Below are 23,916 nucleotides of genomic sequence, written 5' to 3' on the forward strand. Positions count from 1 at the left end.
TGGTCTGAACTCTCTTCGCCATGTTTTCTTGTCATTTCTTTTTTCTTCTCCAGACTTTTTGAAGGAAAAGCTCTTCTTTGGATGCTGGCTGCCTTTTGTTCTGTTAGTGTCAATAATGTAGAGGTCTGTGCTCTGGGGAGGCCAATGCATGACTGAGTGATTCATTGTGCGTTTTCCTATCCAGCTATGCTTTTACTTTATTGGTAGTGTGTTTGGGATCATTGTCATCCTGAAAAATGATGCCATTGCCAATCAGATGCTTTCCAGGTGGTAGTGCATGGTGGATCAAAATCTGTTGGTACTTTTCTGCATTTATAATTCCATCCGTCTTGATAAGATCTCCAACACCACTGGCTGAATTGAAGCTCCAACCATGATAGAGCCTCCACTGTGTTTTACAGATGTCTGTAGACACTGTTGTACAGGTCTTGATTCTTGTGTAATTTGGATTACCTCAGTCTTTTCTCCCCATGAAAAGCCACCCTTCTATTGAGATCATTTCTGATGAAGTTTCCATCAACAGCAAGTGGCTTTGTTTTTTTTGCCCCTACTCACATGAATTTCAAGTAGTAGTCATCTTGTCCAGTTTTCATTGAACCGAAACACACAAAGATTTGGCTCTTTGTAAATTAGTTTGCACAGTCCTGTATACACAGCAGGAGCCTAAGCACAAATGTTAAGGGAACACTGCCCTCTTCTGGCAACATTGTAAATAGTAGCACTATGACCAGATGTAGGCATAAAACCTACGATTTTTCAGCTTGACAGAATCGTGAGGCTTATATGACCTTTGTTAAGAAATCAAGGTACTTAATGCCTCCCCATTCATGTGCTTATTATATATTTCCTGTGTGGATTTAAATCTTGATTGGACTGAACTCATCTTGAGTGAAACTAAAGTGCTAGACAGGAGAGGAAAATAATAATAACAACCACCCAATGTTGACACCCATCTTTTAACACCAATTGAGCTAAAATGCATTTGAAAACATCAGCTTCAGTGACCAGTATTCAACACTGCCCTATAATGGGGCCATGAGGATTTAAACTAAATAAAGTTTAGAACTGCATTTTTAACTCCAGCTTCTCTTATAGCTTAAGGGGGGGGGGGGGGGGGGGGGTAAATTTTTAGAATCTTACAAGTAATGGGGGGAAAAAAAAAAGAAGAAAGAATCAAGCTTTTACAACTGTTTTATTACAATTTCTGCTTTTTTATTATTATCATACAGCAAATACAAGGACTGCAATAACATTGTCTGATTTTAGTGTGGCTTAACCTGACTGAGACAGCTATCTAAATATGCACTCATGTTATGTTACACCTAGTATGCCACTTAAGATGTGAGAATGGCAAAAGCCAGCTTTGATGTTAAAGTTGTCCATTATTGTGCGCTTTCAAAATTACTGGCGGTTGAGAACAGACCAGAGATAAACAGTACTTGCCCGCTAGCTTCAGCTTTTCCACGTACAATATATGTACCAAAACAAACAAAAAAAACAAAACAAAACAAATTATTTTAAAGACGGTTTGAATGCCAGTTACCTTCTGAAGATTTGAACTGTCATAAGTCTGATTTAATGCAGGCAACTACCATTTGATCCAAGTCTTAGTGGTTGCTGTGCATCAGCTTCTACTTTTTGGCCATCTGAAGACGCTCACTCACGTTCTCCCAGTTGACTACACTCCAGATAGCTTTCACATAGTCAGGTCGTACATTCTTGTATTGAAGGTAGTAAGCATGCTCCCATACATCAATACCAAGCAAGGGAATGAGACCTAAGCGCCAAAAAAAAAAAAAAGGAAAAAATTAATATAAATAGGCCATGTTGCAGTTAGAAGGTCAAGTCACATTCATTCAATTTAGTTTTATTTATATAGCACCAAATCACAAAAAGTCCAACTGACCTGTTGTCCCCTGCAAAGGATCCTGGTTAGCACAAGCAGCAATGCGAAGTCTTCCACTGTCCTTGTCAAAGCCAAGCCACCCCCAGCCTGAGCCCTGCACAGCCACCGTAACAGCAGACATCTTCTCTTTCATCTTCTGAAAGGAGCCAAAGTCCCGTTTGATTGCCTCCATTAGTTCTCCTACAAAGTTGTCAAACAGATGTGTATGCTTCAGGGAAATGGCACAACACAAATGTCTTGGCTGGAGTGTTTTCAGTGAAAGAAATGTTGCATCATCCAAGTGCTGATGCAACCATTCCCCAACTCTGAATAGTACTCATGGCCACTGGTCAAATTTCATGACAATTTCCATATTAACAAAACTGAGCTTTAAGCCAATTAGGAAATGGTGCAATTTTCAGTCATTATGTAACAATAAAAAAAATAAAAATAAAAAATAAACTCTGCAACTATATTAATCAACTTTTTAGCACGTCATAAAATGAAGTTGCACATTCAATAAGAGTCAGCATGTCTCAGAGAAGTGATCTGATTAAAGACAGACAAGATGATATGTTAACTGGCTATGAATAGTTTTAGTCTGGTCATATGCAGTTTCATACCACTAGGGGGAAGGAAACTATAATCCTTGACAGACAAGCAAGTTACCAAGTTGTTCAGGCAACTCTGCTAGTTAACAGTTACATAAATACTCATGTATCTAACAGAGACATTTTGTGTTCTCCTGTTGGTTTTAAGTTCAATATCTTCTCCCGAGTAGAAAAACAACAACAAAAAAAAAACCCTGTTTCAATTTTTGTAAATTTCTCTGTCTTACCTTGTGGTTCACCTCCACCATTTGGAGAGAGATTTGTCCAGAAGATTGTGTGGTTAATGTGGCCGCCTCCATTAAACTTGAGAGCAGCCTGGAGAGCAACCTGTGTCGTCACGTCTCCTAAAAATGTTATTCAAATATACACAACATACAGCTTCTGTCAAACTCTTACACATTTATGTTTTGGGGAAAAAGCTTTAAGGAAAAAAACTAACGTACATATCAGAATCTTAATTACAACTTCATATAGACAACTACTTTTAAAGTCTTCATTTTCAATTCGAGTTCAAGCGAAGTGAAATATCATGAGACTCTGCCCATACCCTTTGCAAGTGCCTCCTGATACTTCTCTTCTGTAACATTTAGGTTGTTGACATAAGTAGCATGGTGCTTGCTGTGGTGCAGCTGCATGATCTCTGCACTGACGTAGGGCTCCAGGGCACCATAGTCGTATGTCAGGTCAGGGAGAGTATGCTTCTGCCTCGATGCAGCTACCTTGCTAATAGTGTGGCTGAGGCTGAAAACACACCTGAAAACAAATAATGAATCAATACAGCATGAAATAAGGCATGACATCATGAAAATGTCATGACATCAGCAAGAAAACTGTTATTCAGTTATTTAGGGATACATTCCAACAGAAATTGAGATATACCAAACAGAACTACTTTTAAACTTTAGTTTCCTAATCAACGAGTAATTTGCTAAGGAGCAATTGACAAGGCTGTGCAACTAAGCCGTACCAAATTACGTCCCTGCAGGGTATCAGAGGTAGGATTTTCAGTTAGTTTTAGCTTAAGCAACTGACCTAAATGACTGTTGTTGATACTAGATTTATGCAGCTCTTGAAGCACAGCCATCTACATATTAGTTCACTGAACATATGATACTGGCTCAATATTAAGACATTCGGTTCATAACTTCATGCACGAGCTCATAACAGCATGATTACGCGTTAAATAAACAAAAACCTGTATTTAGTGCGCCATAAGCTAACCTAGCTGAGCTGCCAGTTAGCATTTCGGTTAGCTAACTGCTAGCTCTCAATAAGCAACCGTCACGTTCAAGAACAACTGCTGCTAGCAGAAGTCAAGAGCCCCCATTCTGTATGCACTTTGAGCGCAGTACACGCACCAAATGCTCAACAATGTGACAACAATCTTACCTACGTATTTGTCCAGCTCTGCAAAGCATGTTCCTAATGCTATTCAATAGACAGAATGAAGGAATACACACGCTGATTACAACTGCCCTTGAAATGTGCAATTTCAAGTTGACAGAGGAGGCGACCGTACCATTACATCTATGCTGTGGGGGTGTCCGGGAATTAGATAAACACAGAGTCAACGGCTACATGTGACAGCGATACACATTATTAGAGACATTGGCAGATGAGAGAGACTGTATTAAAAACGCATCCCGATACTCTGGAATACTAATAAAAAAAAGCTCCTTACCTTCTGTATTATTTTGCAACCCCTCCCCCTAGTAAGTTTTCCGTGGCTTTAAAATAGTGCATATATCACTGTTATGAAAAAATATATTTTTTATTCTAATCCGTTTAATTTATTGTAAACCTGCTCACTCTGTTTATTTATTGCAAAACAAAGTATATATTTAAAGGAGTAGTTCTTAATACTGTCTACAAGCATAATTAAAACAATAAAAAACTAACAGCAGAGAGTCACGTGAACGTTCCCCCCACAACAGTGGAGGCAATGGCGGAGATCGTCTATATTAAGACAAATGGCGCACTAAGAAGCAAACAACGCTTGCTTAAAAGGGAAAACCTTCAGGTTTGAATTCGGAACACGTAATCAGTTGTGGTGGACACTAAACTGAGAACAATTCTAGCATGCACCAGAAGTGTCAACTTCATGGAACAACAGGAATTTCTGCAACTGAAATAAAAAAGAAAATATGGCTTATTATCTCACAATTTTGAGTTATTTTTGATTAAGTCTGCATTTCAAGATCCTAAAAAGAACCACTTCTTTCTTCAGTAGCCGAAACAAGTTTCGGTACAACTCACAGTCGATGGTGCACCAACGACTAACTAAGGCTTTCTCTACTCTAGATTTATTTAATGAATTAATTCAAACAATTAGGTTTATGAAGACTCATAATAATTAAAAATTTCTTCAAACTACTCCTACCAATAGTACAAAAGTGAGAGCTTTGTGCTGTGTATATATTTAAATATATTTGTTAACATAAATACATTAGTTAATGAATTAAAAACATGCATCCATACAAACTAAGGCTAAAAATAATACAATAAAAATAGTAATGCGGGCATGAATTCATCAAAATCATATAAAAAATATCTACTGTTTACTGTTATTTGAGGGGTACATTTTATGATCTTAAAATCGCTGCGGAGTGAGAGATCTCGCTCTTTCCCTCTATCTGTGCTAGAACTCTGCAGTAAGGCAAGTGCGGCGCAGCGCCCAGCTACAGCCATTCTGTTTAGTCGACCGCGAGGAAGATGCTGTTGACCACGCCGAAGCGAGACGACTACAAATAACTTCCCCATAAATTTTAACCAAGTCGCAGGTTCTCGTTTCATAAAGAACCCCCGACGCCAAGAGGATCCAGAAACATCGAAAGAAACAGATCTGGTAAGTGATTTTTTTGATGGCTGAAGGCCCGATATCTGCAACCCAGAACCCGCTAGTTTCAGGAAAAGGAGTGCTAGGGAGGGAGTCATTTCCTTCACCGCCATTTTGTGATAACAAGGAGCGGAAAACAGAGCCAAGACTTGTATGCTGCCAGGCTGGACATAGGGAAATAGTGAAGCTCTGTACTGCTGTTTCGTTACGTGTAGTTAGTTTGCTAACGGAAACAGCTAAACCTTATTAGCAGCCCGGTGTTAACCTTGGTTAGCATATTTTCCATTTCTCGCGGTCCGTTGCTGCTGCTGCTGCTTGTCACACGAGCTAACACAAGGCTCGGCTGCTCTTATAAACTGCTAATATTAACTTTGGTTTAGTTTTGCGGGATAGTTAATGTGTTCCTCACACGCCATCAGGGTAATCTATTAGCTGAAAGGCACAGCTTTTGTACCGAGTTAGCAGAGTTGCTGTACATTGTACTGCGTGTTGATAGCCATCGCGTTAAACTTGATGCAGTCCTTCAAGCACACGAGCCCAAGCTGTAATTACTGCTGATCTCCTGTCGCGTTTTTACTTACAGCGTTCACAATGACCAACGAGGAGCCTCTACCCAAGAAAGTGAGTTTCTTTTCTTATTCTGATGTACCCCTTGTAATTTGTTATGTGTCACGACCCTGCCCACCACCCTCCAAATATTCTAATGGGTTTCTTTATGTAACCAGTGCTTGGGTTTTTGTTCACACAGGTTCGCCTTAGTGAATCGGACATGAAGACTCTGACCAGAGAAGAGTTGTGTGCAAGGTAGGTAACAGCTCTGCTATTGGTGATTCATAATGTGGTAAGTGGAATTTGGTGTTTTTGTTTTGGATGAGCAGCTAAAACATGCTCTGCCCATCACAGGTGGAAACAGCATGAAGCCTATGTCCAGGTCTTGGAGGCAAAATATGCGGAGCTATGTTGTAAGTACACCTGCTATAAGACACGGTTATGATTTAACCTTGTCAGCATCTCAACAATCACCATGTTTTTGCCTGGTGCTGCTGTCTGTGGCAGTCAGTGAAAGGAATTAATCTGATATGTTTTGCATTTCTGCACCGCTTTTATCGCCTCAGCCAATGACGTTCCAGGGCTGAAGGAGTCGGAGGAAAAGCTCAAGCAGCAGCAGCAGGAGTCCGCGCGGAGGGAAAACATCTTGGTCATGCGACTTGCCACCAAGGAGCAGGAAATGCAAGAGTGCACAGTATGTATTTATTCCTCTCATTTTGATTACGCTTGACACGACTGAATAGAATTCAGTTTCTATTTGTCCCGCAGTTTGAGTACTCATTTCTTAGGAATATTGAGCCCTTCTAACATAATGTTTAAGTGATCTTTTTTTCATTAAGATTTCACGGATAAGAACATCGGTAGCTTTGTGAATAAGTAATGGTGTTACAGTTTGCTATTAAACAAGTAAAAACTGAGTAATTATTATCCTATATTCTAAATTTGATAATACAAGTTTTCAAAGTGCAAAATAATTTAACTTTTTTTATTAAATTTAAATGAATTGAATAATTTGCAACACTCCAGCAGAGAGCGTTCCTTAGTAAACTGTCATGATCATGGATAAGAGGCTAAAAGTAAATTATTTCAAGCCAAAGCATCCTTTGCTCTTGCCAGATTGACAGCTCAGTGATCAAACACCTGCTTTATGGTAGCACATGCCATTCTTAAAGTGCAGCTGAGGTGAGCTCAATGCACAGGCTTTAAACTTGGAAACCCTGCAGTCACACTGAAATGGAAAGCATGGGGACACAGTTTTCAACAGAAATGCCAGAATCTTAAGCTAAATGTATTTGAGACGCACACAAAAAAAACCCCAACAAAAAATGGTTGATGTCTTCATAACTTTGGCAGGTGAGTTTTTCTTTGTTTTGGACCAGTCTGATCTCCCTGGGCCTGGAAAGGCAGCTGTCAAGTGATTGGAAGTAATTGTTCACTTAGAGATTTTGTCTTGAAAACTTTGTAGATGAAATGCAACATGCCTAAATTCTTTGAGTCCACATCAAAAGTTGCCATCAAAAGTATACATTTTGTTTATTTTTTAAGAGGAAAAACACGGCTACTGGAGATCGGAGCCAAACCCAAGAATTTTCTCTTGAACCATGATAAAACACTTGTTTATCTGTTCCTGCCACTCACATGTGTTTGTTGTATCCTGCAGACGCAGATCCAGTACCTCAAGCAAGTCCAGCAGCCGAGCGTGGCCCAACTGCGGTCGTCCATGGTGGACCCATCCATCAACTTGTTTTTCCTCAAAATGAAGGCTGAACTGGAACAGACTAAAGACAAACTGGAGCAGGCCCAAAATGAACTGAGTGCCTGGAAATTTACACCTGATAGGTAAAGACAATCAAAATAATCCCCCTCAAAAAAACAAAACAAAACAGAAAAGTCAAGACTTCCTCACGCCCCCCACCCTCACTCTCACTGCAGACATGCAGGAACAATGGTGGGGGGGAAGGCTGACAAAGTGCTGTACTCACCACGAGATTCAGACTTTACAGAAAGCCAGTCACTCCCAAAAAAACCCAAACAAACCCCAAACTGTTTTTGTACTCTTGCACTGTGCCAGCTACATATCACATAACCTAAAGAGAAAAGACAGTATGGTCAGGTGACACTTGTGTTTCAGCTCTCTCCCCTCGAGTTCCCCTCACCGTCCAAGGGCCTGAAGGAGTCCGGACTGTTCCTGAAGAGGTGGTCACTCGCTTCCCGACGTGGATATGGCCTCCCTGCCCCCGCCGCTCAAACCAGACAGTTCGCTTATTAAATAGGGGGGTTATGGTGGAGGTAATATGGAGGTTGAGTCAGGCAGGGAGGATCCCTAGCCTAAAACGGCAATTGAACATTTTAAAGACGATTCCCATACTTGGGTTAAAAAGACATTAACAGTGGAATAGACCACACAAAGACCTGCTGAGAAATGCAGAGACTGCTTGGACAGTCTAGATACATTCCAGTAATATGAGGAAAGTTTCTAGGATTTAAAAGTAAGACTTTGGGGGAAGAGCCACTAGAAATGACATTAAGACTGTGAGCGGAGCCAGATCCTCGGTCCACCAAGGACTATGGTTCAGGCATGAGGGTCCATTCGCCTGTGTCTTTGAGCATGGGCCTGCACACGGTAGAGTGTATTTACTTGTTTTATTTTGTGACTTGTTTATTTTTTATTGGCATTTAATTTGATTTTGTTTCTCTGAAACAAGCACTTACTGCAGTGTGTGTGAGCTAAGAAGCATGATTGGCCTTCCCTGAATACTTGTGTAAAAATATTCACATGGGATCTAATGCCGAATTAAGCTTTGCTTAATTTCTCCTACCAAAACACACTGCTGTAGGTGCACGGAGTCCTGTTTTCAATTTGTGACTAAAGATGTCTTCAAGAAGTCCTGTTATGAGTTGATGAGATTGTATTGATTGTATTTCTGTGTATTTTTGTGATTGACCAAACAATCTTTCCCTCAGCCATTTACACAAATAGATGATTATATTTTCCTATCTCACCTGTGTAGCACAGCTCTTAGCACTGTTCACGCTGTGAATCCTTCATGGGGTCTGTTTTACTTTTTGTCTTTAAAAAAAAACAACAACAACAATTTTTACTCTGCTCTCACACTAAAGTGGGGATGAGATCTGAGCATCTTAAAACACATTTCCTCCTGCAGAGGCAGTAATGGTTATAATAAGTAAGAATGGAGGAGGGTTCCAGTAAATGATACTGATGTAAATACATAATCATATATTATAATTATAAATAACATTTGTTCTTGATCAGGGTTCTGAGGTACTTTGAAGCTACCATCATCACTTTGCTTACTTTAATATTATGTTTCTATTTTAGTGTCTTCTGACTATATAACGTCTTTATTTGTAGACCAAATGCATGGTGGGAAAAATGGTTTAAAGCATTACATGAAGTCAGTTATCTTTGGCTTCTTGATTAAGACCTTTTTAAAAGAACAACCACAATACCTACTAATGTAAAATGGTGTGCTGGACTGTTGCCCTGTTTCTTGACCTTTTGTAATGTTGAGAAAGCAGCACCTGAAGCTATTTGAGTTTACTGATGAAGCACTTACTTTCTGTGTATTTCAAGTGGTTACAGAAAACCTGTGCCTGGTTTTGCAGTGCGCATTTGCTTTTTGCTACTCATAGCTAAAGGTTGGTATTTAAAATGTCCTGGGTCACCTTAATATCACACTGCTATGTTACATTTTTTTCATTGTGCTTGTTCCTCACACCCAGTGATGTAGCAAGATTATTTAAAATGGAAAGTTTGCTAGTGACCGAATCGATACTAAAATGCCCACCTTTCTTCAACATACAGTTAAAGTGTAACACTGTTTTTGAGTTTCAGGAAAGTGGGGACCATTTTCAATACACATCATTCAACTTTTAATTTCACTTACAGAAAAAAGTCTGTTTTTTCCATGGATTTTGACATGTGTTTGTACAGGACAGATTTGTGTCAGTGGGTTCCTGATGTTGTTTTGAAGTCTGAAAGATTTAATGACATTTGTGTTATGGTTAGATCAGTTTACGGACAACCAGGTTGAAGAGTTTCTTTTGACCCTTGGCAAATCGCAAAGTGGGTCAGATCAATGGGACCTCTTTGCCTGTTGTTTGTCTCCTGGTTCACCGTGTGATGTGAGACTTGTTTCCCTTACAGCCAAACAGGGAAGAAACTGATGGCCAAGTGTCGAATGCTGATTCAGGAAAACCAGGAGCTGGGTCGGCAGCTGTCCCAGGGACGCATTGCCCAATTGGAGGCTGAGTTGGCCCTCCAGAAGAAGTACAGCGAGGAGCTTAAGAGCAGCCAAGACGGTGAGAACATTGCATCTATACCCTACAGCCTGGCCAACTGTGACCGTATCTCATATTTGCGCCATTAATCCTGTGACATTTGTGTTCATTTCTGACTTTGTTCTTTGTCTGTTCCTGAATTGTCGATCCCAGAGTTGAATGACTTTATCATCCAGCTAGATGAGGAGGTGGAGGGCATGCAGAGCACCATCCTCGTCCTGCAGCAGCAGCTGAAAGAGACCCGTCAGCAGCTCTCCCAGTCTCAGGGGTCTTCAGCTGGAGCAGGACCCAGTAGGACTTCACCCACTGCCTCCAGCTCATGTGCGGAACAATCCTCTCAGCCCGAGCAGGCCGGCGCACCCTCTGAACCAATGGGCAAAGACTACGGAAGGGTCTTCAATGGTCCAAGCAATGGCAGCTCATCCCAGAGGAGCGAGACCACTACACCCAGCCTGTACCGAGAGGTCAGCAGCACAGAGGAAGACTTTCCCATGTCCCCCATGGTTTCAAGCCCTGGCGAAGCTGAGACCAAACTCTCCAACCACTCAGAGGAAGTGACAGGGAGTCAGACTGCTGCTGGCAGAGTTGGAGGACCTGTGGGTTTCGGTAGCCAGCTGAGTGCGGGGTACGAGAGCGTGGACTCTCCGACAGGCAGCGAGACATCATTGACTCAGCACTCGAATGACACAGACTCCACCACCGACCCCCATGAGGACAAGGCTGCCCTGGTGACCAAGGGGAGCAGGACTGCTGGGTCACGGCACGCTCAGAACGGCCTGGACACCGGCACAAGCGATGGTGCAGTTTTGTAGTGTACTTTGACATGTATTATCTGTTTGTTTGTTTTTCTTTTTTTCTTTTTTTTTTTTTTATACCGTATGCAGACATAGCAACAAATGCATAGTCTTTAACACAGCACTGCTGTCCAAGATGTTTTGTTTTCACCCTTCTCTCCCTGCCCATCGTGATGCCTCTGTCACATTTGTGTTGCTACACGGGGATATAACAGGAATGGTTTAATGTTAGATTTAAATTGCGTGGATGTTTGATTCTGATGTTTATTTGAGCACGTCTAGGCTGTTCTTGTTTTAGCTCTTGACACTGAAATCAGGCATCTGGTGTAAGTCATTGTCAAAAGTCAGTAAAATCACTGAATTACAGTAGCTTCGCTATATTCAAGGTCATTTTTAGATGTTGACCTGTGTTTTCTTTCTTTTTTTTTTTTTCTTTTTTTTTTTTTTTTTTTAGTGCAATTTTAATTTTTCATTGGCAAAAAAGACCCATTCGGTTAAAAAAAAAATTCTGTTGAAATGTGAGTAGTTCATATGCGATGTTCATATTATTCTGACTTCAGTCCTTTTCATGTACTGACCAAATACCAATAAAGATTTTTAATACTATGGCGTGAAACCCATTATTAACCAAATTATATGTGGAAACTCATTATTTCATGTAGCCTTATAATCGGATGAGTCAGAGGAGACATAAACATGTAAAAGGACTTGTGTAATTTATCTTACAACCTGTGACAAAGCAGCATTTTCCCGTGACTTGTGTTATTACCACAAAACAAAGGTTTTTGTGCTTGAAAAAATTTAAGCAGCACTTTTTAAAAATGTTTAAGAACCAATAAAACTCTTTGTGTGCTTTATGAAAATAAGATTAAAAACTCTGTTATACAATGTAAATTTCAGGCATCAATTGGTTAAAATTGGGTCATGCTAAGAAGTAGAAAAAGCTAAAACATGGGGTGTTAAAGTGCTTATAAATTTAAGTGCAAGCTTAACATGGCAATAATCCAATGGACTGTAAATATAAATAAAATATTAAATAGACTCCACAAAACAAAAGGTATTTTTTAATGAATAAACATTTATCCTCCCAACCATATGGTGGCGCTGTGCCTCCCCGGCCCCTTCTCAGTTACACTTGTAGAAAAACTGTTGAGACGTCCACGCACTGTCAACAGCGCAGAGCGAGCGTGCAGACAGGAACCAGCACTCTGAGCGAGGACTCCAGCTTCAAACACCTGCTTGTCAACATGAGCACCGACAGTGTCGTCGTCGTTTCTGCCGCCCGGACGCCGATTGGTAAAGCCTAAACCACAATAAGTAAAAATATTCATTAAGAGGAGCTCGCCCAACGTTCCTGTAATGCGGCTTACTGATGCAGACAGATAGCTGTACTGATTTCTGCTGTTAATACTTTTTTCGTTGCTAGCTTGTTTTGTGTATAACATACTGCGTATATCCTGTACTATTTATTCTAGCACTAGCAGCTTTTGCTTGACATTTTTTTAATTTCCTTAATTGGATCGTGTCCTTCAGTTCACGCCAAGTCATGCAGACCTGCTATTGGCTTGCTCTTATGTCTAGTGTTTTGCTGTCACTGATTGGCTCACTGGTCATAGTGCCACGGAGCACGAGACTGCTATCATTGGCTACCTTCAAAGTGCACGCTGTGTGGAGCAAGATGGGCGTGATTTCTTACCAGGATGTGATTATTTTTAAATTTGGCATTGAATTCAGTCATTTACCAAATTTTACTATGTGTATTATTTTATTCTCTGTAGATATAAACTAAATAAAAAGTCTTGATTTTGCAACTCTAACTTTGATATAGAGTTGAATTGGAATTAATAACTGGTAGTTTTTTCATCTGCATTGTCTTGATCTGGTTTTAAGCGTTTAAATTAAATATGTTTTGACTTTTGGAAAGCTGGCTGGACTTTTCAGGGGCTGAAATTGTCAGATTGTCAGAAAACATTCTTATATTCTATTTTGAATAGACTTAAATATACCTTACTGGCCTAAAATTGACTAACTGTTACCAGAATGACTCACCGTGTAAATTTTGGAGTTCTTTACTTCTTGGTAAAACAAACTTTCTATTTTTATGAAGGGTCCTTGAACGGTGCTTTGTCTACGGTGCCTCTACATGACCTGTGTTCAGCAGTGATCAAGGACGTTCTGAAGCAGGCTGGAGTGAAACCAGATGAGGTTTCTGAGGTTATCATGGGACATGTCCTAACAGCAGGTAGAAACTGTTGAACAAACTAAGATAAAAGGAAGGCAGATTTGGGAATACCTACTGAACATCAAAGCTTTGACATGTTTGGCAATATTTCCAGCCATTCATGAGCCTTCTATAAATTACATTTTTGCTTCTCTCTCTTTGAGGTCATGGGCAGAATCCAACACGTAAAGCCAGTGTTGGAGCAGGTATCCCCTACCCTGTCCCGGCCTGGAGCTGCCAGATGGTGTGTGGCTCTGGGCTAAAGGCTGTGTGCCTGGGAGCTCAGTCCATCCTGACTGGAGAGTCCACTGTGGTGGTGGCAGGAGGCATGGAGAGTATGAGCAGGGTAGGTAGTGAATGAGGAAGAAAGATATGAAAATGGAAACTGATCAGATTGTTTAGAGATTTTTAAAGTTTATTGTGGAAGTATGACAGTATGTATACTTGTACAGTATGGCAAATTGTTCAATTTGAACTTTTTGATATCTACTTGACTGGTATATACTAGAGGTGGGAATTACCATACATCCCACGATACGATATTATCACAATACTTAATGCACGATACGATATTATTGCAATTTTTTAAAAATATTTTGCGATATTCAGATTCTGTACATAAAGGTAAACTTTATCAATATTCATTTTATCTAATAACAAAGTCTCACACTCAGTCTCTCTCTCATTTCAGTTTTATTGTTGACAAACTGAACGGTTTGTATTACAGTCTAGTCCAACTTAACTGAATGCAACCATCTGGTACAATTATAGCTATTCTGAACTATGCAATTTGTGAAAACTATGCAGCCCCTTCAGCAACTGAAGAATTTGAAAGTAAATTAAAACAAAATATAATTTTACATTAAAAAAAAAGTTTTAAACTTATTTTAATTTAAGACATGTTTTATTTTAATTAAGTAAACTGTCATGTTTATTGCTGCCAAAAAAAGAGTTAAACACATTTGGACAGTGAAGGAATGTCAGGATTCTTGCTCAGAAAAAGGATCAACATGCTCTGAAGTCAGAGCATGTTCCAGTCCACAAAAACTTTTTTTGTAACAAAATATAGATTTTTCCCCCACCCCTAGTATATACCGCTTTTTTACTCAAAGCACTTTTCTAAAATGAAGCTGAATGTACTCCCATGTTATAGGTTGATTATTTGTGCTAAAAGCAGTTGAGTAGGTGTACCTAACAAAGTGGCCAGTCAAGCTTACCAAATCACTATTTCACCTGTGAACCTGTGTAAACAGGTAGAATCTCAGCATAAGAAACAATCTGCTTGTTTTCTTCTTTGTATACTCAGGCTCCTCATACAGTGCATATGAGAGCAGGAGTGAAGATGGGCGATGCCTCCCTGCAGGACTCCATGGTGGCAGATGGCCTGACGGACATCTTCCACTGCTACCACATGGGAATCACGGGTTAGGATGTGGATCTGTTTTCACACAGCAGCCGGTGGTTGTATGCTGCATTGTATCACTCATTACTTCTTGTTCTGATTCTTCTTTTATCAGCTGAGAATGTTGCAAAGCAATGGGGTGTGAGTCGGGAGGAACAGGACAGGTTTGCTGTCAAGTCTCAGAGCAGAACAGAAGCTGCACAGAAGGCGAGGTACTTTGATCAGGAGATTGTCCCCATCATGGTGCCATCCAGAAAAGGTAGGTTTCTAATCCACAGTTCTATACGATAGTTATGATGATGCATATAGTGCAAACATGTTTCTCTGACCTTCAGGTCCAGTGGAGGTGAAGGTTGATGAGTTTCCTCGGCATGGTAGCGACATGGACAGCATGTCAAAACTCAAACCCTGCTTCATCAAGGACAGCAGCGGCACTGTCACCGCAGGAAATGCTTCAGGTTCCAGGGTTATTCGTGAACCACCACTTACACTGAGATATCTGTCAGCAGGTTGGAGCAGAATTACACTGATATTTTGAAACCTGCTTTTTATCTCTTCATAGGTATAAATGATGGAGCAGCAGCAACTGTCCTGATGAGCCAATCAGAGGCTGCGCGGCGTGGCATAAAACCAATGGCCAGAATTGTATCCTGGGCTCAAGCTGGTCTCGACCCTTCTATCATGGGAACGGGACCAATACCAGCCATTAGGAAAGCGGTGAGAATTTTACAGCGATTAAATATGATAATAGGAATTTTATTTATATATCTTTTACTACTTCAACTTTCATTTCCTCCCAGGTTGAGAAAGCGGGCTGGCAGCTGGACCAGGTCGACTTATTTGAGATCAATGAAGCATTTGCTGCACAGTCAGTTGCTGTGGTCAAAGAGCTTGGCCTGAATGAAGAAAAGGTGGTTCTTAACAGTATTACTGTTTTTTGTATGTTTTGTTTTGGGGGTTTTTTTTTGTATGATTTGTATGTTTTTTGTAAGACCATATAAATTGGAAATTGATTTTGACTCAAGCCTGCTGTGCTGTGATTCCTCAACTTAAAAAAAAAAAAGTTACTGCAGCTCATGGCAAGAAAAGATATATTAATCATCCATGGGATCGGTATGCTGCGCTACAGATACAAACACATAATTATACAAAAAACATTAAAAAGTAAGTTTACTTACTTTTTAATGTTTTTAATGGAATACTGTAATTGCACCTGCTGTGCAATTACAGTATTCCATCTTTCATCTGGTTAGAATCAGCCTTAAAGAGTAAGTGATGTTAATCATCCCTGTCCCTTTCTCTTCAGGTGAATGTGAGCGGTGGTGCCATTTCTCTGGGCCATCCTATTGGCATGTCTGGCTGCAGAGTGCTGGTGACCTTGCTGCATGCTCTCCAGAGGACCGGAGGGCATAAGGGAATTGCATCTCTCTGCATTGGTGGAGGAATGGGTATCGCCATGTGTGTAGAAAGAGTCTGAGACAAGTACCTCTGTGCTGTTTAATATATTGCACTTGATCATATCTTATTTTTTTTAATGGATACTGAAAATTATTGTTTACACAACAGGGTTAATACGCAAAAGAAAGTTTACTTATCTTCTTTACATCACAATACTTGATGCAAAACTGAGTGTGTGCTGTAATTCTCACTGTGATCTTCATTTTAAACTAAACTGTCCTCAGGTTTTAGCTTTTGAATTTTGGGAATTCATGATAGAAGTCTTGTCAGTACAAATATGTAACTCTAGCATATACTGATGGCTAACGTGTAATAGCAGTAGCAGCTTAAATATAACAATGCTGTTAATATATATCACAGAGCCCATATTACATTCAATAGTTGTCAAGCAGACAACTAATACTGTTCCATTTAAAAACCAGCTGCTATCAGTTACTTATACAGGCAAATAAGGTTTAACACTAACTCTGTAAAAGATAGTTTTTAGTACCAAGTATGGACAAGCATGTTACGGTCTCTGAAGAATGTAAATTATTCCTAATCTTATAGGATTTTAAATACGCTTGCTCTAAAAACCTGAACATTCCAGTATCTTGCCAGGTGGAATTAAAGGGACCTTCTCAAATTGCGTAGGCAGTAGCCTTCAAACAGAAAAGTGCCATAAGTATGCTTGCCTTCTTAAACCTCGTGCTTCCTGTACATGGGCATGTCTGCAGATATTTTTCCTGTAATCTGAGAAATTAAAGATTTATAAACTTGAATGTGTTTGAAAGTTATTATGAAGGGACTACTCAGCACTCATTTACAACCATCTGAGCTTTATTAAGTGTCCAAAAAAAAAAAAAAAGCAATCGCTTACAGTTCTTCTAGAAGACAGAGCTCCAACGCAGAGGGAGTGGGAGAACAGTAAACAGGCAATGTGCACAGCCTACACTAGAGCAACAGCCATGGAGAGCTTCTCGAGTATAAATACAGAAGTTGAATCTATTGGGACCAATTTGGAGCCTCTTAACCCTGCAGTGATCCAGACTCCACAGCTTCCTGGTACGAATGCCCGCCCTCCTTCGGCTCTGGGAACAGTTTGATAAGGTCATCGATGCGGAGGATTGTGATGGCAGCTTCAGTGGCAAACTTGAGGCTCTTTGTCTTAACCATCGTGGGTTCGTACACACCGGCCTGACGGTTATCTCTGGGTTTGCCATTCACCAAGTCCAGACCAATCCTAAACGACAAGGGAATCCAAAATATGCAAATTCATTTAGCGTCCAAGACAGATTAACTTCAAAATAAAATCTTACTTTCATACAGTTCTGCCAAAAAAAAATAAAATCTGGCATATTTAAACAGTTTAAAGACACAATAGGCAAATCTAACAGCAGATTAACTTTAGGATCAAAACTGACGGAGCCAGAAACAGAGACAAACCACTGACAGTGTAATTACATGTTAGTAGTGTGCTCATTTAAGGACTAACTGAATGGAAATGCCTAATAAACAAACTTGCAGCTGAGGTAAGACTCACCACTTGAGATTCTTGCGTTCAGGGTTAACCTGAGCCTCATTGTGGAAGGCCCGCAGCTTGGCCACCAGGTCAGTTGAGTCCTGTGCTGCATTCACAGCCAGTGTCTTGGGGATGACGAGGAGAGATCGAGCAAACTCTGCAATAGCCAGCTGCTCTCTGGAACCCTAAAGAGATTGAAGCAAATTGATGAGCACAATTTACTTTTAAAAACAAAACAAAAAAAGCATCAACCCCAGATTCCCAATAGCTGCTAGCTCACCATGCTGGTAGCATAGTTCTCCAGATAAATTGACAGGGCTGCCTCCACAGCACCTCCTCCGGGCACTACAGACTTTGACTCCAGCACCCTCTTGACCACACAGAGAGCGTCATGCAGTGAACGTTCCATCTCGTCACACATGAAGTCATTAGCTCCACGCAAAATGATGGAGGCTGATGTGCGTGCTTTGGTACTGAGGGGAAAGAAAGTCAGAAAATATAGTGATCAGAATGAGAATCAACTCTAGATGTAGAAACAAAAAAAGGACTTTAAAATCAAATACAAAATGATCAAATCCAAAACTAGAACTTGATTCCCGGCAACAAACTTTGTTTTTCGAGACAAGAAGACGAGCCAAACCTGTCCTTTAGGTCTGTAAACTTTCCCTGGGTATTCAAGGAAATTCAAGGAAAATGTAGTCCTCACTGAATCCTCACATTTCATGTTAATGTAACATGAAGTATGTTACAAAATCTTGCATAAGGCATCTGACATCAGTTACAGACTCATTCTTGAAGTCACTATCTCTGAAATAACTTCTGAGGCTCTCAACTCATCTGTTAGCCATATTTCTTGGCATTTGACTGATATTTTTTTTGTTTGCTTGTTTTTTGGTCCACGTCCACCATATGCTGTGCTATGAATGCAATCAATTTGTTTCCAGTTGTCATACAATCGTTTACAAGCCTACAACAACTAATTCAAGTTGAACTGGGCCAACACGCAGTATCAGAATAAACAGAGAAACTCAATACCCTAGCAGTATTGAGGCTCTAAACCAATTAATGCTAAACTTGAAAATATATGGCCCATTCAAACTGACCATGCCATTCAATTACTTCCAATTTTTATCAGAAAAATGTGAGCCTATTCCAGGTGGATTTGTATTATTCATAATCACTCAAAAACAATGCATACAAACACATAGTTGTCTCATCTGTAAACATCACACAGTCCTGACTTTTTCCCAAAGCTAACTGCCAGGATAAAAAAACAAAACAAATGAAAAACTGGAAGCTGCCAGTGCTGCTCCTCAGCCTCCTAGCAAAATCTAAGCTATTTTTAGAAAAGTCACTGAGACAAACTCAGATTTTGAGTAGATACACCAATGGAATCAATTTCAAAATCCTGCATTACTGTTTTACTCAAATTACTGCATTTACTAATTTGGGTGACTATGCCACGCACCTGGCAGGGTGGCGACAATACGACATCAGCCTTTAATTAACAAAAAAAAAATAAAAATAAAAATGAGGGGTCTTATGTGGACAATTATTGTACAAGGGAAAACCCTCAACTTTTGCCAAAGCTGTAGAAGAAGTGCGCTTAATTAAATCCTTTATACTCATGCAACTGACTTAGTATTGCTTCACCACTACTCAAGCAGCTGCTAGTTCTTATTTCTTACTTTTTGACAAGGATGAGCTCGTCATCACAGACGCGCTCCTGCACAACCTCCTCAGCTTGGCCAAGCATAGTGGCCTCAAACGTCTCCTCTCCCTCCAGATTGGTCAGAGAAGGGCAGATGGTGGCTATGAATGGACAAACACACACATGGTCAAACATGACTATTTGCTGGTGGAAACTCTAAATTTAAGTGTGTGACAGACGCATCTAAATGCATACGTGAATATTAAAAGCAGTAAATGCCAATCGACACAAACTGCAGCTTACTTCTTTCTTACCTCCTGTTGCCTTTGCGATGCGTTTGAGGTCCCTCTTCAAAACCCGTCTAACAGCCATGGCTCCTACATCCACAAAATACTTCAAACACATGTCATCAATGCCACCAGTCGTCAGTATAACATTTGCGCCTGATGCCAAAATCTTCTGAATCCTCTCCTTGGTAATATCAGATTCCCTGCAACCAACCAAAAATTCATATTTAGTTTTACCTCCAAATTTCCTTTGTTTTGAGCTTTGTTATCAGTTTCACAATAAGCTGCAACACTTTAAACAGTATATTTATAAAGGCATGCTATGCACAAAGTGTCTGGCCAACATTAGTAGTCATGCATCTCAGGGAAGAGCTGCTGCCTTCACATGTGGCTGCTTATGATATCTCCCACGCGTATCACTGTGTCAGCTAATGATGAAGCAACACAGTAAATTTAATGGGATGATTTAAAAATGTGTCTGTTTAAAGAAAAATAAAAAAAATGTTCAAAAATCACCTTTGTCTGATCTGGTCGAGCTTCTCTGGGTCATTAATAATAACTTGTACGCCCATCTTCATTTTGGTCTTCTGCAGGCTGAAGTCCAGGCAAGCGATCTTGGCATTAACGACACGCTTCACCATACCTGTGACACAATATATCATTTTAAAAATCCAAAGGACAATAAAAATTAATTATAAAAACAGTTACAAAACTGTTTGAAGGGAAAAACGGTCCCTGAACTATTTATTCTACTGTAAGGCCAAAAGAGGCTTTGCCACAGTTCACAAACTGCTGTGACTACCTTTCTCTTAGCCATGGTTACTGTCTCCCACGCGTATCACTGCATACACCATCAGGAAAGACATAGCAGCAAATTTAAATGGGAGTCTAATCAAAAGAAATCACCAACATCCTCACTTTTTACACTTAAAATCCATGAATTTCAGGCTTTGTGACAGACTTACCTTGTGAACCGACTGTGCAGTTCACTGCATACCCGTTGACCAAGAAACTCTCCTTCTGACTGCGGCCATGGGCTTTCAGCACATTAACTGAGTTGATAGGATATTTAGCTACCCCCTTGCTGTCCACAAACTTCACAGCCATGGCAGCATCCACCACCATGTTAGCAAAGAAGTCTGCATCACTGAAGGCTTGGGTCAAGGCAATTACTTTAGAGAGTGAGAGAAAAGCTTTCTGCACATGCAAAATATAAACACTGGTAAATTTTGCTGATTTCCTGCAAACAAATCAAGGATACACTCCGATGATTTTGGAAGACATGGAGGTCTTAGCGGCGTTGATTAAGCATTCTCTTCCCAGGTCGTCTGTTCCAATAGTGAGATTCTCATTAATGTAGCGGACTGCTTCTCTAAAAGACAACGGCAAGTTTGAGCATCACAAAACTGCAATAGATCCCAGATGATCTTATTTGGATGATTTTACATTTAACATCATCTCACTTGCAAGCCAGACGGTATCCACTGATGACTGATGTGGGATGAATCTTCTGCTTCACCAGCTCATCGGCACTCTTGAGCAACTCTGCAGCAAGAATTACCTGAGAAAAAGCAACGCAAACAATGTGAGCTAAAATATGGGAACAAGCTTAATTTTCTATCAACAATAAAACTCAAAAAATACAGATCATGCACTGTACCATCATTTCATTAAGAGTGGCAGAAATGAGGCTGCTCGACCCTTTCAGATCATGATGGACAGTTTCTCTTTCCTGTTAGCATAGCCACACACCCGTAATAAGAAGCAGGTGCATAGTACTAAAACAGGATGCTGCAATTCAGTTTCTGAAGCTCTGTATTATGTCAAATCCAACAAATTAGCTGCTAAAACATTCACAAACACCAGTGGAGCTAGTGGTAGATACTCACCACAGATGTTGTCCCATCGCCAACCTCCTTGTCCTGCAGATCAGCCAGTTCACACAGGACCTTTGCAGCTGGGTGCTCCACTTCCAGCAGCTTCAGGATGGTTGCTCCATCATTGGTGATGGTCACGTCCTGTCGAAACAACCACAAAACACGACTGATAAGCAACTATGGCTTTTACGTGGTTATTATAGTTTCTGCCTCGTGATCTAAACCTATGCACTGGTTGATGTATTTGAATATCAATTTGAGTATATATTCTCCAGGCCATGGAAGGCTTTAAATATATGTAAAGTCTTAACATCAATTTTTAAAGCACTGGGTAGCAAGTGTAAAGCTCCTGAGACTGGTGTAATATGTTCAGTTCTATTGGTTTTTGTAAGAAGTCTGGCTGCTGCATTTTGCACAATCTGAAGTTGATTTAATACTTTCTAAGCAACACCTGTTGGAAGTCCAACAAGATAGTATAACAAAGAACAGCAGCATGAATGATAGTTTAAGTGTCAATAAAACGTGTGCATGTATTCCAGCTTGTTTCTAGAGACGTTTATTCCTCTTTTCTCCAGTGCACACCTCAACCCCCTTCCTACTCTCACTGCTGTCTGTGAGCCTCACAGTCCACGGAGACTCCTGTCTGTTGTTTTCACCAGTTGTAGGTACTTTATGTTAATATAAAGTGAAATTGTGAGGGTAGAGATTTAAGCTGCTTAAAACTGCAATACAAACAATCCTGAAAGTCAAGATATTTCTTCATGTATTTGATCGCTATTCTAAACCTTCTGTTTACTACAGTAACCTTTGTTTAATGACATATAAACAGAGCGTGATACAAAAGGCTTCCAAACGTGATACTGACCCCGATATCGTCCACCAACATCTTGTCGAGGCCAACGGGTCCGAGCGAGCTCTTGACGATGTTGGCGATGGATGCTGCGGCCATAACTGCAGAAGCAAAAAGGAAACTGTAACTAGCAAGCGTGAAGCAACAAGTTCAATGCATCTAAAGATACTAGGCACATCCTTTGACCTTTCGGACCTCAGTCAGAGGGATATGCTGTCATTTCATTCAGAGAGGCGCACATTCAGCTCGCCACACCTTCAGACCATGACAGAGTTTTTCTATCCCATTAGCATAACCCTCCATTCATTGTAGTGCGAGTGGACGGTACTAAAATGGGATTAGACAATTGCAACACGTGCAGCAGTTGAGACAGAATAGATTTGCAGTGTTGTAGAATAATGATAATACTACTAATAATATTAGTAATAGTAATAGTAATAGACAGGAAACACAATCTCTAAGTTAACATTAGCTAACATTAGCTAGCATTAGCGTGATCCACACGTGTGTTGCATAAAACCGTTCTCTTGCCCGTTATAATAAACACACAGCAGAGACGCTAATTTTATATGACCTACAAAGTTAAGCAGCGCATAAACTCACCATTTTGAGTGCGAACAGATTGGCCAGTTGTCCTCTGGCCGAGCACATTTAACGGACCATCTAATAGCGACATTTTTTTGGACCACCGCACAACCGAGAAGAAAGGAAGCGGCGCAGTGCACTATGGGTAAACCGGTACTGGGAAGAAGGTTCGAGAAGAAAATATCTTAAAAATCTCGATCTTTTCAGTATGAGAGCTTTTAATTGTGTGGTAGAACTCGCTATTAAATGTTATGATTTTTTTCACATGATGTCGTTCCTTTTTAAATTACAAATCAACGTTTTTGTTGAGTCATTTCTTATAAACGTCATTTCCCAGCATGCCCTAAAACAGCCGCGCCGCGCCCTAGTTCTTCTTCTTGGTTCTTCCAAAGCTCTAAGCTGTTTGTGCGCCCGCTACTACTGTTGATACTGTTGTTATGCGGATGAATATTACTATTTGTTGTCGACTTTTCCTTAGTTTCATGCGGTATTTTCTTTATTTTTGTATTGAAAGATGAATATTTGTTTGTATTTGTTTGTATTTATTTTTGGTCAGTTAAACAGTTAACAGAAAGTTAAAACTATTTGAATTAATTTTATATTTGCTTTCACTCACAAATTCCATATACTCAATAATTTCATAATATGTTTAGCGACGAGACAAATTAGTTGCTTGGAATAATAATATTAGAGATGATATTTCCATTTCAAGCACATTTATTTTCAAATGAATTAAATATTTTTATTTACAAAGTCATGGTGAAACGAAAGTACACCCTCTTTAAATTCTGTTTTACATATCAGGATAATCTAGTCCTTAACAGATCTTAAGTTTAGGTAACTACAACCTCAGATTAATTGTAAAACATGACATATGCCGTTATGTTTATTTATCAAAAAACCTAAGCCAAATGAAGAGTGAAAGCAGTGAGTGGAAATCTAAGTACAACCCTACTTTAAGAATTAAAGAGGGAACAAGTATGACATGTTTGGAAGAAAAAGAAAAGCCTCTACTTTATAAAAAAAAGAAAAAAAAAAAAGCATAGTTTATATTTGCAAAGCTGTATCTGAACATACCTCAAACCAAAAGTCAAGTATGCGGTGGAA

The 23,916-nt window shown here is 39.9% G+C and overlaps 4 protein-coding genes and 1 non-coding gene across 5 annotated transcripts; 2 read left to right on the forward strand and 3 right to left on the reverse strand.

The window, feature by feature from the left end:
• Positions 1-1,564: 1,564 nt before the first annotated feature.
• Positions 1,565-4,036, reverse strand: sod2 (superoxide dismutase 2, mitochondrial). Its single transcript, XM_085132009.1, has 5 exons — positions 3,886-4,036; positions 3,044-3,249; positions 2,724-2,840; positions 1,907-2,086; positions 1,565-1,777 (listed from the first exon to the last, which is right to left on the reverse strand). The coding sequence occupies exons 1-5, from the start codon at positions 3,912-3,914 to the stop codon at positions 1,632-1,634; spliced, it is 678 nt and encodes a 225-aa protein (XP_084988135.1). The 5' UTR covers positions 3,915-4,036; the 3' UTR covers positions 1,565-1,631.
• A 1,102-nt stretch (positions 4,037-5,138) lies between these two features.
• wtap (WT1 associated protein) lies at positions 5,139-11,583 on the forward strand. Its single transcript, XM_085132008.1, has 8 exons — positions 5,139-5,341; positions 5,916-5,953; positions 6,081-6,136; positions 6,236-6,294; positions 6,448-6,575; positions 7,542-7,720; positions 10,050-10,204; positions 10,337-11,583. The coding sequence occupies exons 2-8, from the start codon at positions 5,924-5,926 to the stop codon at positions 10,993-10,995; spliced, it is 1,266 nt and encodes a 421-aa protein (XP_084988134.1). The 5' UTR covers positions 5,139-5,341; positions 5,916-5,923; the 3' UTR covers positions 10,996-11,583.
• A 519-nt stretch (positions 11,584-12,102) lies between these two features.
• acat2 (acetyl-CoA acetyltransferase 2) lies at positions 12,103-16,994 on the forward strand. The gene is made up of 9 exons (XM_085132007.1): positions 12,103-12,273; positions 13,085-13,219; positions 13,363-13,544; positions 14,505-14,622; positions 14,716-14,859; positions 14,936-15,058; positions 15,163-15,317; positions 15,401-15,511; positions 15,907-16,994. The coding sequence occupies exons 1-9, from the start codon at positions 12,225-12,227 to the stop codon at positions 16,075-16,077; spliced, it is 1,188 nt and encodes a 395-aa protein (XP_084988133.1). The 5' UTR covers positions 12,103-12,224; the 3' UTR covers positions 16,078-16,994.
• Positions 16,860-22,992, reverse strand: tcp1 (t-complex 1). Its single transcript, XM_085132005.1, has 12 exons — positions 22,828-22,992; positions 22,240-22,325; positions 21,387-21,515; positions 20,961-21,058; positions 20,759-20,869; positions 20,463-20,644; positions 20,014-20,140; positions 19,525-19,700; positions 19,248-19,371; positions 17,840-18,032; positions 17,581-17,744; positions 16,860-17,280 (listed from the first exon to the last, which is right to left on the reverse strand). The coding sequence occupies exons 1-12, from the start codon at positions 22,898-22,900 to the stop codon at positions 17,067-17,069; spliced, it is 1,677 nt and encodes a 558-aa protein (XP_084988131.1). The 5' UTR covers positions 22,901-22,992; the 3' UTR covers positions 16,860-17,066.
• LOC146501725 (small nucleolar RNA SNORA29) lies at positions 22,427-22,564 on the reverse strand. Its single transcript, XR_014869654.1, has one exon. It is a non-coding gene; the product is annotated as a small nucleolar RNA SNORA29 (small nucleolar RNA).
• Positions 22,993-23,916: the final 924 nt, after the last annotated feature.

The sequence above is a fragment of the Neolamprologus multifasciatus genome, chromosome 15 (assembly GCF_963576455.1).
Source record: "Neolamprologus multifasciatus chromosome 15, fNeoMul1.2, whole genome shotgun sequence".
In the NCBI taxonomy this organism is placed as follows: domain Eukaryota; kingdom Metazoa; phylum Chordata; class Actinopteri; order Cichliformes; family Cichlidae; genus Neolamprologus; species Neolamprologus multifasciatus.

What these genes read in the sequence shown, in the direction of transcription:
- sod2 (XM_085132009.1), bottom strand. Translation starts at nt 3,914, where the DNA reads ATGCTTTGCAGAGCTGGACAAATACGTAG. An exon ending in AGAGCTGGACAAATACGTAG is followed by an intron (nt 3,250 to 3,885) that starts GTAAGATTGTTG and finishes ATTTGTTTTCAG; the next exon opens with GTGTGTTTTCAGCCTCAGCC. An exon ending in TCCTTTGCAGGGGACAACAG is followed by an intron (nt 1,778 to 1,906) that starts GTCAGTTGGACT and finishes TTTGGCGCTTAG; the next exon opens with GTCTCATTCCCTTGCTTGGT.
- wtap (XM_085132008.1), top strand. Translation starts at nt 5,924, where the DNA reads ATGACCAACGAGGAGCCTCTACCCAAGAAA. An exon ending in AGGAGCCTCTACCCAAGAAA is followed by an intron (nt 5,954 to 6,080) that starts GTGAGTTTCTTT and finishes TTGTTCACACAG; the next exon opens with GTTCGCCTTAGTGAATCGGA. An exon ending in AGAGAAGAGTTGTGTGCAAG is followed by an intron (nt 6,137 to 6,235) that starts GTAGGTAACAGC and finishes TGCCCATCACAG; the next exon opens with GTGGAAACAGCATGAAGCCT.
- acat2 (XM_085132007.1), top strand. Translation starts at nt 12,225, where the DNA reads ATGAGCACCGACAGTGTCGTCGTCGTTTCTGCCGCCCGGACGCCGATT. An exon ending in CTACCACATGGGAATCACGG is followed by an intron (nt 14,623 to 14,715) that starts GTTAGGATGTGG and finishes TTCTTTTATCAG; the next exon opens with CTGAGAATGTTGCAAAGCAA. An exon ending in CACCGCAGGAAATGCTTCAG is followed by an intron (nt 15,059 to 15,162) that starts GTTCCAGGGTTA and finishes ATCTCTTCATAG; the next exon opens with GTATAAATGATGGAGCAGCA.
- tcp1 (XM_085132005.1), bottom strand. Translation starts at nt 22,900, where the DNA reads ATGTCGCTATTAGATGGTCCGTTAAATGTGCTCGGCCAGAGGACAACT. An exon ending in GCGATGGGACAACATCTGTG is followed by an intron (nt 21,059 to 21,386) that starts GTGAGTATCTAC and finishes GCTTTTTCTCAG; the next exon opens with GTAATTCTTGCTGCAGAGTT. An exon ending in GGATACCGTCTGGCTTGCAA is followed by an intron (nt 20,870 to 20,960) that starts GTGAGATGATGT and finishes GTTGTCTTTTAG; the next exon opens with AGAAGCAGTCCGCTACATTA.